The sequence below is a fragment of the Leucopleurus acutus genome (genome assembly GCF_964270905.1).
Source record: "Leucopleurus acutus genome assembly, chromosome: 11".
In the NCBI taxonomy this organism is placed as follows: domain Eukaryota; kingdom Metazoa; phylum Chordata; class Mammalia; order Artiodactyla; family Delphinidae; genus Leucopleurus; species Leucopleurus acutus.
Window position 1 is genome coordinate 87,764,396 of NC_139152.1, and position 15,007 is coordinate 87,779,402.

Consider the following 15,007-nt stretch of genomic DNA (forward strand, 5'->3'; position numbering starts at 1 on the left):
GACCCAGCCACTGAAGACCTACTGTCCCATCTACTGAGTTCTAAGACACAGCAGGTTCTCAGGATGGGGAAAGACTCACTCTTCCAACCCATTTCACTCTAGAGTAATTCAGAAATCTGAATCAACTCTGTTAACTCCATCTGCTGAGATTGGGTCTTCTAGAAGCTGATACCAATGGGGTGCAGGGGGGACGGTTGCTCTCCTGTCCATGTTTGTTTGGAGAATGCACAGACTTGGGCCAGTGTCTTCATTCCTCATGTTATCTGCTTAGCTCGTGCAGGAAAATGCCACTTCCATGAACAGGGATGGTGACAGGATGGGGCATATGATCAAGGAGCCTGACTTGAAGAAAGATCATCCCGGGCGCACAACAGAGCAATTAAAATCCTGGGCTCAGAATCCGGTCAGCCCACCCTGTATTTGAATCCAGCTCCACATTTAACCGTTGGATGACCTGCGCGAGTTACTGCATGTTTCCAACACTGTTTCCCCATCTTGGAGATAAGGGAACACGAGGAACATTAAAAGAGGCGATGTATTAAAGGGTAGGCACACCACCTGCAGCTCAGTCAGCACTTGGTAACTATTAACAATAATGCTTTCTGTTTATGCTGGGACCACCACCCGCCAACCCACGGTAAACTGACAGAAGCTGTGACAGGCATTGTTATGTGTCCGATTCCATTTTACTTTCCACTTTCTAAGTACTATAGACTTGAAGACTATGCAGGAAGTTAGGTTGGGGTCAGGTGACTGAGTTCTGGCCAGTGGGATTTGAGCATAAATGATGGATGCCAAGTACAGCCCTGCTCCTTAAAAGGCCCTGACTTGTGCTTTCTCTCACCCCCATTGGCACAGCTGGAAATGAAGGACCTCAAGAAGGCAGGACCACAGGATGAAAGAACCGCAGGACGAAAGTGCCTGCATGGAGACAGCATGACAGGAAGAGCTGCCCAAGCTGTACTGCACTGGGTGAGAGTAAGAAATAGTCGTTTACCATATTGTGCCCCTGACATTTCAGGGTTTGTTACTTTCACATAACATAGCCCATCCAGACTAATTCAGAAATGAAAACTAGCTCAGGGAGTGGATGGAGGAAACTACTGGTGAAGATGCAGTGGATATTCCCAGTCAGGTAGAGATGGGCAGTGTAAATTTTCATCAATAAGAAAATAATTGTCATAATTTTCAAACAAAATTGATTGCTAATTTTCTATACAATTCCCTACTGGAACCAGAAAGTTGTAATAGCATGGGGCAGGTTTTATGACATGAAAACCTTAGACCCCACTTTCTGGTCTTTACAGAGCATCACTGCTGCTCCATTTCCATACCCCAAACTTCACAGGATTCTGAGGATTAAAAACATCCTCTCCATAAATTTCAGTAAATTAGCAGTGAATTTCTGCAGTGAAAACATATCCTCCTTTTAAAATTGCATGTGTCTCATCTGGGGACCACCTGTCAAAGGAAGCAGCCACTTGTAATTAAGGATACACAAAATCATAAATGATCACAGCCAGTTCATGTTAGAATGTGGCCACAGATGTTTAGCAAAACACCAGGCTTCCTGGACCATGGTTGTCATATACAAATGGACCAGATATTAACCCTGTAAAGCTCTGTTTTGAAGACATCAAGGCCTTTGCATGTACTGTTCCCTCTGCCTGGAACGCTCACTCTTCATATAGCTAATTCTTCACCTTCAGACCTCTCCCCAAGGGTCCCTCTTCAGGTTTGCCTTCCCTGACTACCCTTTATACAAGAGGTATCCCCTCCCTTAATTCTTGACTCTGCACCCTATCCATTTCCTTTATAGCACTTACACAATCTGTAATTTTCAGGGATTTTGTTTACTCGTTTATTATCCATTTCTCCCCCTAGACCTACGTAACCATGAAATCCACCATTATCTCTAAAATTCCAAATATATGAGCTAATAAAGCCCCTGTAGTGTTTAAACCAGTTTCAGCTGAATTTGCTGATGTTACACCTGATTTTTACAGCTAAAAATCTTCCTAACAAATATCTCTCCTTTCTATAGTATATTATTGTCTTTCCTGATCTTTTGTATATAAATTAAAAATCTTGTATGTGTCAAGTCCTGTATTAAGTGATTTACTTAATCTTCACAATAACTCTGAAAGTTAGGAATCATTTAATGCTACTTTATAGGTGAGGAAATTAATGTCCAAAAGTTGTAACTAACGTGGGTTACTTTTTGTCAAGCTTGCATCCCTTCTTTTGGGACAGGTGCCCTCCCCAACTCTGTGATTCTGAGGGAGTTGTCATTCAAGTATACCACAAGGGTAGGCACAGGATCGAGGCTAGCCAATTGGAGCATCTCTCCACCTGGACTCTGTGACTGGGCCAGAGGGAGACAAATGACCCAAAAAAAGCCAATCACAGTCCTTTCTTGGCACATAAATGCTAGGATAGGAAGAATCTCTCTCTGACTCTAGGATCACACAGTAAGAAGACCTCATAACCCTGTTACTACCGGGAGATCTCTTGCTGCCATGCAGAGAGAGCCTGCCTAAGAATGAAGCCCACATCCAGCGACAGTGAGTGAAAAATAGGCCAAGGGCATCACTTGAACTCCTGGATCCAGCTGTGCCTGAGACATACATCTTGGACCTCTCAGTTGCAAGAAGCAGTAAATTCGTCTTATTACTTAACATGGTCTAAGTTGGGTTTCTACCACTTGCCACTGAACAGGATGAAGTGAGCACCATGTAGAAGCTCAATAAATATTAATTCTCTTGATTTTCCTCAAAGTGACCACTTCCCATTAACCTCACTGACCTATCAGTTGACAACATGTCAGCTGTGCCAATCCAGCCACCCCTATTTCCTCTCTACCCCTTACATGTCACATTTGGTCCAGCCTCGAGAACAGGCATATGCTATTCCTCCTATCTGACTGCCAAATTTTGCCTTTCTAAAGGGGTTCACTTTTATTTTTTTACTTATTTACTTTTTTGTTGACGTATAGTTGATTAACAGTATTGTGTGTCAGGTATACAGCAAAGTGATTCAGTTTATTTTTCCAGATTCTTTTCCATTCTAGGTTATTATAAGATATTGAACATAGTTCCCTGTGCTATACAGTAAATCCTTTGTTTATGTACTTTATGTATAGTAGTTTGTATTATTAATCCCATACTCCTAATTTATCCCTCCCTCCCTCTCTTTTCCCCTCTGGGAGCCGTAAGTCTGTTTTCTGTCTGTGAGTCTGTTTCTGTTTGTATTATTTTTTTAGATTCCACATAAAGTGATACCATGTAATATTTCTCTGAGTTACTTCACTCAATATGATCATCTCTAGGTCCATCCATGTTGCTGTAAATGGCAATATTTCATTCTTTTTATGGCTGAGTAGTATTCCATTGTGTGTGTGTGTGTGTGTATATATATATATATATATATATATATATACACACACACATATGTCACATCTTCTTTATCCATTCATCTGTTGATGGACACTTAGGTTGCTTCCATGTCTTGGCTATTGTAAATAGTGTTGCTATGAACATTGGGGTGCATGTATCTTTTCAAATTAGAGTTTTCACCTTTTCCAGATATATGCCCAGAAGTGAGATTGCTAGATCATATGGTATCTCTATTTTTAATTTTTTAAGGAACCTCCATACTGTTCTCCATAGTGGCTGTACCAATTTACATTCCCACCAACAGTGTACTAGGGTTCCCTTTTCTCCACACCCTCTCCAGCATTTAGCCAAAGGGGTTCACTTATAGGTGAACTTCCCCTTAGTCTCTTACCCTGCACGACTGACAGGCCCATTTGCTAACAGCAGTAGAGACCAAAGCAAGAATTAAGAGTCTCCAGACCAGGCAGATTGTCTCAAACGTCCTGTTTTAAAAGTCAGTGAATACTGCCCTGTAAAGAAAGGACTACAGTTTCCCATTCATAATGAGTTTTACTCTCAGGCTAACTTCACAGAAATTCTCTCCTTCCTTCTTCAAAGCCCTGTTAGAGTGTGGCAAAGGTAGCAATTAATATACCCACGAGTCAGATGAGAAAACTGAGGCCCAAAGAGGTGAAGAAATTTGACTCAGTAGCAATCATCATGTCCAAACTGGAAAGTTGCACTTTCGTTGGAAAGTCAGACTTCTCTTGCTTGGACCCCTAACACTGATATTCAGTGCACAGCATGACTCTCTAATATTAGAGACTAGGGGTAGGATTGGATGTCATTTGATATCACGACGGGGATCCAGGAACTCCTCAATCTTACCCTGTTATTCATCCCTCTTTCCAAGAGCTTCCTGAGGGTCTGTTAGCACAAAAAACAATGGCAAATGGGACTAAGGACGGCATTTTATTATAGGCAGAGCAGTGGCCTTCCCCATTAGGAAATACGGCCCCATGATTTGGACTCAGAGCAACCATATGATCGCTTTGTCTGCCCTTGGGATAGAGGGAGGCCGAGGCAGGGGGCAGGCAGAGGAAACTGCCATGTGGGGAGCAAGTGTGGCTAAGGGTTAGCCTTTGATGCCATCTCTAGTCCAGACTGTGGGAAAAGGGTCAACTTTTTGGAAACCAGAACTGAGAACATGTAAATTTGGAAGCTATGGGGTAAGCCAAGGTGGGTCATAAAACCAGGGAGGAGAAAGTGAGGCTACAGAAGGAGAAGAATGAAACCGGCATGCAAGGAGGAGCAGAAAAGAGGGACTGGGTCCTACTTTTCCAGTTTCTGGTTGCAACTGCAGGGCCAGCTACATTTCCTCTTCTGGGAACTTCGAAGAAATTCCCCCTTTGTGCTTAAGCTAACAGGTGGGTTTCTGTTACTTATACCCATTCTGTCATTCTCTTAACTAAGAGAAAAACAACCAAATAAAGAAGCAACGTCCCAGTTCAGTTCAGTTCATGGCAATTTATTTAATTTAAAAATAAAAACAGAAACAAAAACAAAAAACAAATCAGTTTCCAATGAAAATACAAACACTTTGGGTGGTTATCCAGCTTTTTTTTTTTCCCCTGTAGGCTGTCCTGGGCTCAAACCAATCAAATGAATGAAAACCAATTTTGACTGGAGACATAAAGCATGTTGCACCGTTTAAATTACACCAATATATTATTATAATACCTTTGAAATGCCTTTCAGACCAATAAATAAAAAAAGACAAATTCAAATAAAAAAGTCAACTTTTTATTACCAAAAAAAAATAGAAATTAAATAAAAGTCACAACACGGATTAAAAAAAATGTGCAGTCAAGTTTCTCTCTCTCTTTTTTTTTTTTCTTCTAGGAATGATACCATGCCAGTAAATCCCTACAGAACATTTCCAGTTTGGCAATAAGCAGTCAGTCAGTCATTCACATTTGTACTCAAGACAGCAGGCGTGGCCAACACTCACCAGAGTCTCACCCTGAAAGATGCACCTTGTCATCTGCAGAAGCAGCACCTTATAACAGGGATGGAAATTCAGAGAGTACTTGGCATTTTCATTTTGCCTGGGGTCTTGAAGCACTTCCTGAAAACTGATCATGCCTTGAAATTTACCTGTAACAAGAAGTATAAGTCTACTCCTTTGGCAGATGTGTAAACTAAGACACTGAAAGGCCCACAGAGGCAAGGAAAGGACCAGGAGAGCTGACCTTGAATCTCCTGCTTGGTCCCCCAGGTCATCAAAGTGTCTCTCACTTGTAATTCCATGGAAATGAATCAAGCATAATTTCCTTGGCTGGGATTGGCTGGAAGGGATGATAGGACTTAATCAGGAAGCAAGGGAGCTGCTTTGAGGGCCTGTCCCTCTATTCCAAGTTTTTCCTTAAAAGGACAGAGTCAGCATCACGTCCAGAATCAGAGGATGTTAGCAGAATGTCAGAACTAGGCAAGGCCTGAGAGACCAGCTAATCTACCTCTCCAGCCCTCACTGAAGGGAAAACTCAGCCCCGGAAGTACTGCAGGTGCCTAAGGCCACCAGCACACCAGGATTAAACTCAGGGTCTCTTCCTCTGAGTGGAGGACTGGTCTTTACCACAATCCACTGTCTGGTTCTACTGACAAAAGAGAACATACATGTGTTTTGGGGGTGGGGGTAGAATGACGTTCCTTAATAGTGTCATTTTTACTTGAAGATTGTAAGGATGGAAAATACCAAACAGACACAATCACTTGGGCAAGAGGAAAATACACCAACCAGTAGGTAGGTGTTATACCTAAGTCATACTGACAGCTACCAACCAGGCTGGCTGCCATGCATGAGGGACCAGCAGTGTGGCAGTGCAGGCTGTCCAGAAAAGGTTGCGTAAAATGAGACAAGGAGGGAGCTTTAGAGATTGCAGAATGCCCTCTGCGCACCCACACGCCCCATACACAGTTTGCTAGCTACAGAATTTTTTTCCCTTTGAACCTATCTTGGAGTTCAGGAAGGAGGTGGAATTGAATGAAGGGAAACCGGAAAGCTTCCCATATTACACTACTCAGCTCAACCCGAAGGGACGCACAAGCCAAAGCCCCAGAGCTGGTGACAAGGGGAGAAATGGAGCCATCTCCTTAGGGAAAAGGGCAGTTTCATTCTAATCAATGTTCTTAGTACCTGAAGGTGAATGCCTTCTCTTCTCCCCATGAACTATTATCTGTTGGTTTTCCCCCAAATACCCCCAAGACTAGTTCTCCTTAAATGTCTAGCTGGCTTTCAGAAGTCAGCCATCCTGAAACAAAAGTTTCAGTTAGCTGGGGCCAGTAGAACCTGAAGTTGTCCCAAACTCCCAAATAAGACCATTAATTCCAAACTCGGTATCTGAAGATGCCCCACTGTGGGCGTGACATCTGATCACCTGTCATCCGGGTGTCTAGAAGTTACACTATGTTAGCTATGTTACTTTTCAAGCTAAGAGTCCTGTCACACCTCTTTTCTGCCTCCTCCAGAACCATCTGGAGGACTTCCAGGGAAGTGTTCCCTCTCCGCTCTGCTTCCTCCCAACCCACTCTGCTCTTGAAGCACCTTATTCATCTGAGTGGCTGGAACGCTCCCCCTAAAGCCTAGGAGTTCTAGGCAGGTAGGACACAGAATACCTAGATTCGTACGGGGAAACACCTTCTGCCTGACTTACCTTTCCTCATCCAAATACCCCACCTACACACTAACTCCCTAGAAGGAAACTCGCCTACCTCTGAGGATTCTACACTTAGTGGATGGGGAAACCGTCTGCTACGAGTAAACAAGGTTAATGGTTGAGCGAGTTACTCCTTTGGGGACTATGGACGATATCACATCCAATTCAAAACATTCACACAGGTCAGAACCCACAAGGCAGCATTCCAGTTAATATTGAGATGTTAAAGAAATGGAAAAGTTGTCCCCTTGCTGGTGTGGATCAACTTCCACTCATCTGCAAAAGATCACAGAGGGTTCCAAGCTCTGTTATACACCATAGTTTTGACCTCTGACACCACCTCTTTTTCCCTGTCTACCCTTGGAGGTTGTGCTGAAGAGCCAGGAAGACACCAGGAAAGAAGAGGCAGACAACAGAAAGCCAAAAACTCACCATGGGCTGGCCCTAAGTCCTTAGCAGTGTTCAGAGCACTCTCTCTCTGACCAAGGCCCTGTCTTCCATTCAAGGCAGAGTAGCAAATTAACAAATGCCACACCAGTGGCATGAAAGAGATAACATAGATCCCACGGGATCTACACTAGCACTCCCAGGGCTTAGCCAGGTCAAGGATGGCAACTACACGGCAAGAGTGCTACTGCACCCCTTCCCATCCCCATGGCAGCCATTACTATTCAATCACAGCACTCCTTCCCACTGTCTGGGCTACTCAAACCAGCACACCCAGCAGCCCCTATCCATCCATTACCGATTCAAGCTCAGATGAAATCTACATGCCCACCCCCTGCAGGCAGACCAAGCCTGCTAACGCCAGGAGAGAAGGAGCCAGCTCTGAGTTCACTCAGAGCAGATGGCCCCAGGCTGTCTTGCCCTCCTCCAGAAGCACGTGGATGACTTCTAGGGAAACGTTTCCTCTCCCATATGCTCCCTCCCCACCCCCTAAGTGCTGGCCAACACCACCTCCCCTGGACTCTAGGAGGTGCCGTAAAGCAAATGCCAATGAGGATCCCACTTCTGACTGGCAGTTGGCAGGACTGGCCAAGAGCCCACTTCTCCCTCATACGCACTGGCTCAAGGCTGCAAATTTGGCCAAAGCAAGACAGCACCGATCCTTTTTCAGTCTGTTGTCATGGCCAGCAAAGAGGTAACCAGCTCTGTCCATAGCCCAGTCACCACTCCCACTCCTCCCTTGTACCCACCCCGACCCACCCCTGCACCCTGGGGAGCTAGTTGAGTTTGTTACAGATCTCCAGCGCTTTCTTGTAGACCTGAGTCACATCGTCCATGTCCGTGAGGAGGGAGAAGCTACTGTCTCCCAGCCGGTTCCGGTACCGCTTCAGGTACTGGGGCCGGGGCCGGTTCTGGAGCCCCTCAAAGTCCTGGATCTGGAGGAAGTTTTCGGCAGAGACGCAGCTGCGGATGCGCTGGCGGGCAGGGCGATTCTCCTGCAAGTCGAGCAAGTCGAAGGAGTCGCTGGACAGGACGCTGTCGTCGCTGATGACGCTGGAAGGCCGGCTGTAGCTCCGGGAGAGGCCCTCGGCAGGAATGCCGGGCTCCAGCAAGGATTCCAGTGTGGGCATTTCGGGGCTGGCCAGGGCCGGGTCCATGGTGCCCTCTGAGTACTTGCTGCTGTGTTTCAAGATGCCCTTCCTGTGGCAGGAGAGGCTGTGGGACGTCACCCTGGCCGGATCCGGGGGGCTCGGGGAGGGGATGCCGCCACCCAGCCCGTCGTTACCGTCCAGCAGCTCCGAAGACTCGCTGCGTTCCGGGGACGAGTAGTAACCCGATTCTCTCTGCTGGGTCTTTTTCAAGATGCCTTTCTTGGGCATCGTGGCCGACTGTTTGGGGCTGAGTTTAGCGGGCACCTCCGCCTCGGGGGCGCTTGGCAGGGGCACGGCAGTCCGGCACAAGTCCTGCTCCAGCTTGAAAGCGGGGGGTAAGGCAGGGCTGACGACGCCTTCGATGAAGCCGGTGCTGTGAGAGCGATGCTCGCTGTTGCTCCGCTTCTTCAGGATCCCTTTGGGCCGCTTGGAGCTCACCTTGGATGGGCTCTCAGGCACCGAGTCCTGGCCAGACTGAGCAAAGTCGTTCTCCTTCTTGGACTTCTTCAGCGACCGCTGCCGCTCCAGCATGACCTCGGGGGCCCCGGGTTTGGCCAAGCCCTTAATTTTGGCTTCAGCCTCAGCCTGTAGCCCCGTGGAACGGTGGTGCCAGTCGATAATGCGGGCCAAGAGTGGGGACTCGGCGCTGTGAAGGGCATCGCAGTCGCAGACGCTGCTCTTGTAGCCCCAGTTCACCCACCAGTGGTTGGCAATGTCCTCGATGGTGGCCCGGCGGTCGGGGTTCACCATCAACATCCACCGAATGAGGCCTCGGGCATCTGTGGGACAAGAAGCAGAAGGAACGATACATTTTATGGGAGTTTGGGGCTTTCCAAAGCGGACGCTCCGGGGGCGCAAAGGAGACACACTCATTTGAGGAAAAGTCCAAATGGAGCCCTGGTGCAGCCACGCTATGGAGCAGGAAGCCGTAGCCTTCCAGACTGTCCATCAGAAAGCGTCATCAGGGCTCAGAGCCACAGGCCAGTGGGCTATCAGAGCCCGGCATGTTTCTCCACGCTACTGACGGAACGTCAGACTGCTGACTTTCCATCAACTCAGATCTGTATAAAATGGGGAAGGCCAGGTAACCAGGAAAGAATCCAGACCTGACCCCAAGCAGGGCCCCACCATTCCTTTGGTGGATATCATTTTACTAAATGGGAAAACAGGTATAGATTACCATGGCTTTTAGTCCTCCAAAGTTAGGTTTATATAAACACACAGCGCTCAGGTCACCAGGAAAATGTGTCAGCACAAAAAGGAAATTTAGGGCTGAGACGGCAAGGAAAAGGCTTCTTATCAGAGAGGGAGAGACAGAGAAGGATGGAGAGGTGTTCACACCTGGCACGCCTGGGCCTTGAGAGGGGGCCGTCCCCAAGGCTGGCCTGACCCGGGCCTTGGCCGGGCTCTGAATCCCACACCCAAGTGCTCACCTCCTGTCCCTCTCTGACATAAGCCATAGCCTACCAAGCTGTCAGATCAGGGAGCTGATCTCTATCTGCTATCCCTTTGCGGCCTGTCTGAAAAACTCCATTTGTCAATTTCTGCTGCCAAAGAATTAGGGGAAAGCCCCAAAGGGATGTTGAGGAGGCCACAGGAACCAACAGACTCTCACAGCTTATAAATCGCCTTTTAAGATCAAACCGTGCTCCCCAAATGGGGGTTGAATTATATCCTGGGAAGGCGCCACCTCCCCTCAGCTACTTATGTAGCTAATGAGTAGCTGGCCGGGACCTGGCAATGGAGCCAGGGGTGAGCTGCAGCCCTGAAAAGTAACAGGATGTTCATTCATTCAGTCAATAAATATTTTCTGAACCCCTGTAGTGTACCAGAAACTGTGTTGACACAAGTTAGCTGGTCAGGCAAAAAGGCTGCCATAGATTTCACCCTGAATTTTCTAAAAACAAACAAACAAAAATACTCGGGTTAGCTTATTGAAAAAATGTACAGATATAGATATCTGCATATCTATACCTGTTTATACATATGAAATACTCAGTGCTCATTATTCACAGATTCTGTATTTGTAAATTCGCCTACTCATTAAAATGTATTTGGAACCCCCAAATCAATACTCAAGGTGCTTTCCACAAACTGGCAAAAAATGTGAATCACCCCCCCACACAATGCGCATGTGTGTTCCCAGCTGAAGCAGAACCAGGTGACAAGGCACTGCCTTCTTGTTTCTGCTCTCATGCCGTAAGCAAGTGTCCTTTTCACAGTCCGTTTAGTTCATGCTTTTCACATATTTGCACTTTTTATTGGTGATTTCACTGTTTAAAATGGCCCCCAAGCGTGGTGCTGAAGTGCTATCTGGGGATTCTAAGGCCAAGAAGGCAGTGATGTACCTTACGGAGAAAACATACGAGCCAGATAAGCCTCATTCAGGCATGAGTTAAAGTGCTGTTGGCCGTAAGTCCGATGTTCATAAATCAACAATATATTTTAAATGAGGCGTCTTTAAACAGAAATATACATAAAACAAGGATATGGATTGATCAGTTGACAAAAACGTTGTGACCAGAGGCTCCCAGGAGTCGAGCCCTGTATTTCCCTATGAGTAGCGCTTCAGTATTCACAAACTCAGCGTTCATAGCAATGTTATAGGACACAACTGCGGCAAATAATGAGAATCAACCGTGTGTGTGTGTATACACATGTGGGATGCGCGGACTGCAATATACGAAGTGTCTGTTAACCACATTCCAAATATGGCCACCTGTACACACCCCTTCTGCACTCAAACAATGCTCTCCCATCAGGAGATGGAGCTTATGGCCTTGGTCGCTTTGACCAATAGAACGTGGCAGAAGTGACATCATCTGGCTTCCAAGCAGACGTTAAGAAGGCCTGGCAGCTGCTCCTTCCTCCATCTTCGAGCCCTGAGCTGCTATGTAAGAAGTCCACGCTCCTTCCTAGAGAGAGAGGCCTGGGGAGGCAGCTCATGGGGAGAGAGCCCACACAGAGGGGCCCCGACGTGTCCCCACAATCGGCCCCAACTCCAGCTACCATCTGATTGCAACTGTAGGAGAAACCTAAGGCAGGCCAGAAAAGCTCTAACCAATCCAGGGAATCAAGAGATAACGGCTAATAGATGTTGGTTAAACTGCTGAGTTTGTTTGGGTGTGGGAGCGGGATGGGATAGACTTGTTCTGTGGCAACAGGTCATGAAACAGCACCCATGTGCCACACCCCCCGGCCAGGGCAAGGTGTGCAGAAGAGCAGCTGCCACCCTTAGGGTCTACTGAGGGGGTCTCATGTCTACGTGGACTGGAAGGGACTTCACGTAATACCTTTTCCAAAATGTGGATTTACAGTGGAGAAACAGAACCTAAACAGGGTAAGGGCCTTGCCCAAGTTCACACAGCAAGCAAACAGGACTCCTAGCCAGCAGAGTAGAACAACTGTTCTGGAAATATCACAGCGGGAAGGTTTGGGGAAAGTGGCCTAATAAGCCAGCTCTGCCGGAAGCCAAAGATCTGGGGGGAAGAAAGAGGAAAAGCGGGAGTCTTCTTACAGACATGGACACAAAAGCAGAAAGCGTGAGCTGGCCTCGCCCGGCTTAGCGGCCGACCCTCCGTGGGCACACACCTGAGGGCTGCGTGGGCTCCCGGTACTCTCCGCTGCTGATCTGCCGAATGAGGTTTTTGTGATCGAAACCATCGAAGGGCATTGTTCCATACACGAGAGTGTAAAGCAACACGCCCAGGGCCCAGCTGTCCACCTGGAGCAGAGAGACAAGACATATAGGAGCTGGGAAGCAGATTCCCTTCCAAACCATTAGCATCACAGACCATGAGCAGCCACCCTCAATGACCCCAGGAATGGAATTTAGCACCTGGCAGACAGGTTCCCACCACAGCCTGACACCTGATACGCAGTGCACCTGGGGCCTGTTTCAGAGCCTGACTTTTTCGTTGCAAACTGAGACCAACGGTTCCAACCCATGGAAGAACTTTCTTGAATAGACGATATTCTTTGATCCTCACTATAATTTTGTGAAACAGGTAGGGCCCCGGATTATTTTCAGCCCTATTTGGCAGATGAGAATACTGAGGCCCAAGGAAGTTAAATGGTTTCTCCAGAGGCCCCTCCCCATCCCAGTGATGGAGGTAAGACTGGAACATGGGGTTCTTGACTCCTAACCCAGGAATCCTGCACCTTCTTCAAATGGATCAGGGGTTGCAAACTCAAGTGCTTACAAGAGCCAGGCAGACAACAAACATGAACAAAGAAAGAGAGACGGTGGGGTACCACGTGGAGTGTTGCTTTGAAGACAAACTGTAGAGGGCATTCACCCATCTTACACAGGCAGCCTCCTCTGGCTAGTTGCTGTCACATAGTAATATAGGCCCAGCACTGCTAGATCCTTTGTTTTTTCAAGAGAAGTCAGAAAACAGACTTTTATGTGAAATCTCCCATTTATTAAATGTTCAATTTTTTTTTAGAAAGATGGCCAAATAAAGCACTCTTGCTGGCCAGATCACAGGCTGCCAGCTTGTAACCTCAGAAACGGATCATCGAGGATCAAAGCAGCATTCATTATCTGTGATAAATTTACAGTGTCAGGTTTCTGCAATGTTGTAAATTGGACCTTAGGCTCCTCCCTTACATTCTTGTTTTGGAAAGACTTTCTCCTTACTGCAAGTGATGGAGGCTCTTGGCATCCATCTCTTTACCCTCTAGCCCTGCCCCAAACACTCTCAAACAGATAAATACTTGGAAGGAAACATTTCAACCCACTGAATGGCTGCTACTTAAAGTATCCTGAGTGGATGAATCTCTCTATAAATAGAACTATCTCTTTAAAAATGAATAATCAGTCACAACTCACCCATTTTCAAAACGATATTTTCACATACCTGTGTCTTACAGTGGCCCTGAAAGCTTTAGGCACACAGAGAAAATGTATTTCTCATGAATCAGAAGATGCAATTAAAATGTATTTCCTTGATCAGAAATACATGCTGTCAAAGATACACGCAAAAAGGTTCGCTGCAGAGTGAGGCTGTTTGCTTTCTGTTTTGCTTATTACAATAGGGAACAACTGAAAACAATCTGTCTAACACTAGGGAAGTGATTAAATAAATTACAGTATATTCATACAATAAAACATCATGTCATCGTTAAAAACCATGTTTTCAGTAATAACAAATTCAGAAAAGTCACAATTTTAAGTTAGTAACAAAAGGAGAGATGTACACCTATAATAGTGACCTCAATTGTTTGAAATACAAGATCTACACTGGAAAAAAAAGCCTAAGAAGAAGTCACATAAATATTACGTGGTTATCTCTTGTGGGGAGATTGCAGGCAACTTTATTTTCTCTTTTAGGCTGTTCTGGATTTTTCTCCCAGGTGTGTATATTATGGCTTTTATAATCATATAAGGAAACGGTTTTTTGTTTGCTTGCTTTTATGTTTGTTTGGTTTTTTTAAGTATTCCTAGGTTCAGTTCTTTTCTCCTCTCCAGCCCCCCACCGTACACACCAGACAAGCTGCTCACCTCTGGCCCTCGGTAAGGCCTCCCGTTGACAATTTCGGGAGAGGCATAGAGTGGGCTCCCACAGAACGTTTGCAAGAACTTGTCCTTCTGGTACAGGTTGGAAAGCCCAAAGTCGGCAATCTACAAAGAGGAGCAAGACCCAGGGAGCCTGTTAGCGTTACAGTCAGCGTCTGCATCGGCTCAGCTCACACCACACGGACCAAAGCAGCTGAGGCGCCCCTGCGTGGCTCTGCCAGCTGGGTCACCCTTTTCTTTTTTTTTTACTTTATTATTTTTTATAAACATCTTTATTGGGGTATAACTGCTTTACAATGGTGTGTTAGTTTCTGCTTTATAACAAAGTGAGTCATATACATATGTTCCCATATCCCCTCCCTCTTGCGTCTCCCTCCCTCCCACCCTCCCTATCCCACCCCTCCAGGCGGTCACAAAGCACCGAGCTGATCTCCCTGTGCTATGCGGCTGCTTCCCACTAGCTATCTATTTTACGTTTGGTAGTGTATATATGTCCATGCCTCTCTCTCGCTTTGTCACAGCTCACCCTTCCCCCTCCCCATATCCTCAAGTCCGTTCTCTAGTAGGTCTGTGTCTTTATTCCTGTCTTACCCCTAGGTTCTTCATGACATTTTTTTTTTCTTAAATTCCATATATATGTGTTAGCATACGGTATTTGTCTTTCTCTTTCTGACTTACTTCGCTCTGTATGACAGACTCTAGGTCTATCCACCTCATTACAAATAGCTCAATTTAGTCTCTTTTTATGGCTGAGTAATATTCCATTGTATATATGTGCCACATCTTCTTTATCCATTC

The 15,007-nt window shown here is 46.3% G+C and overlaps 1 protein-coding gene across 1 annotated transcript in view; it reads right to left on the reverse strand.

Moving 5' to 3' along the window:
* Positions 1–8,313: 8,313 nt before the first annotated feature.
* The window catches only part of NUAK1 (NUAK family kinase 1), a gene marked incomplete at its 3' end in the record, with an annotated part of 64,692 nt that continues 57,998 nt past the window's right edge, over positions 8,314–15,007 (reverse strand). Inside the window, exons 5-7 of the mRNA XM_082850198.1 lie at positions 14,195–14,314; positions 12,280–12,412; positions 8,314–9,467 (exon numbers count right to left, since the gene is read on the reverse strand). Coding sequence (XP_082706324.1) covers positions 8,314–9,467; positions 12,280–12,412; positions 14,195–14,314 — 1,407 coding nt within the window. The remainder of the gene's footprint in view (positions 9,468–12,279; positions 12,413–14,194; positions 14,315–15,007) is intronic.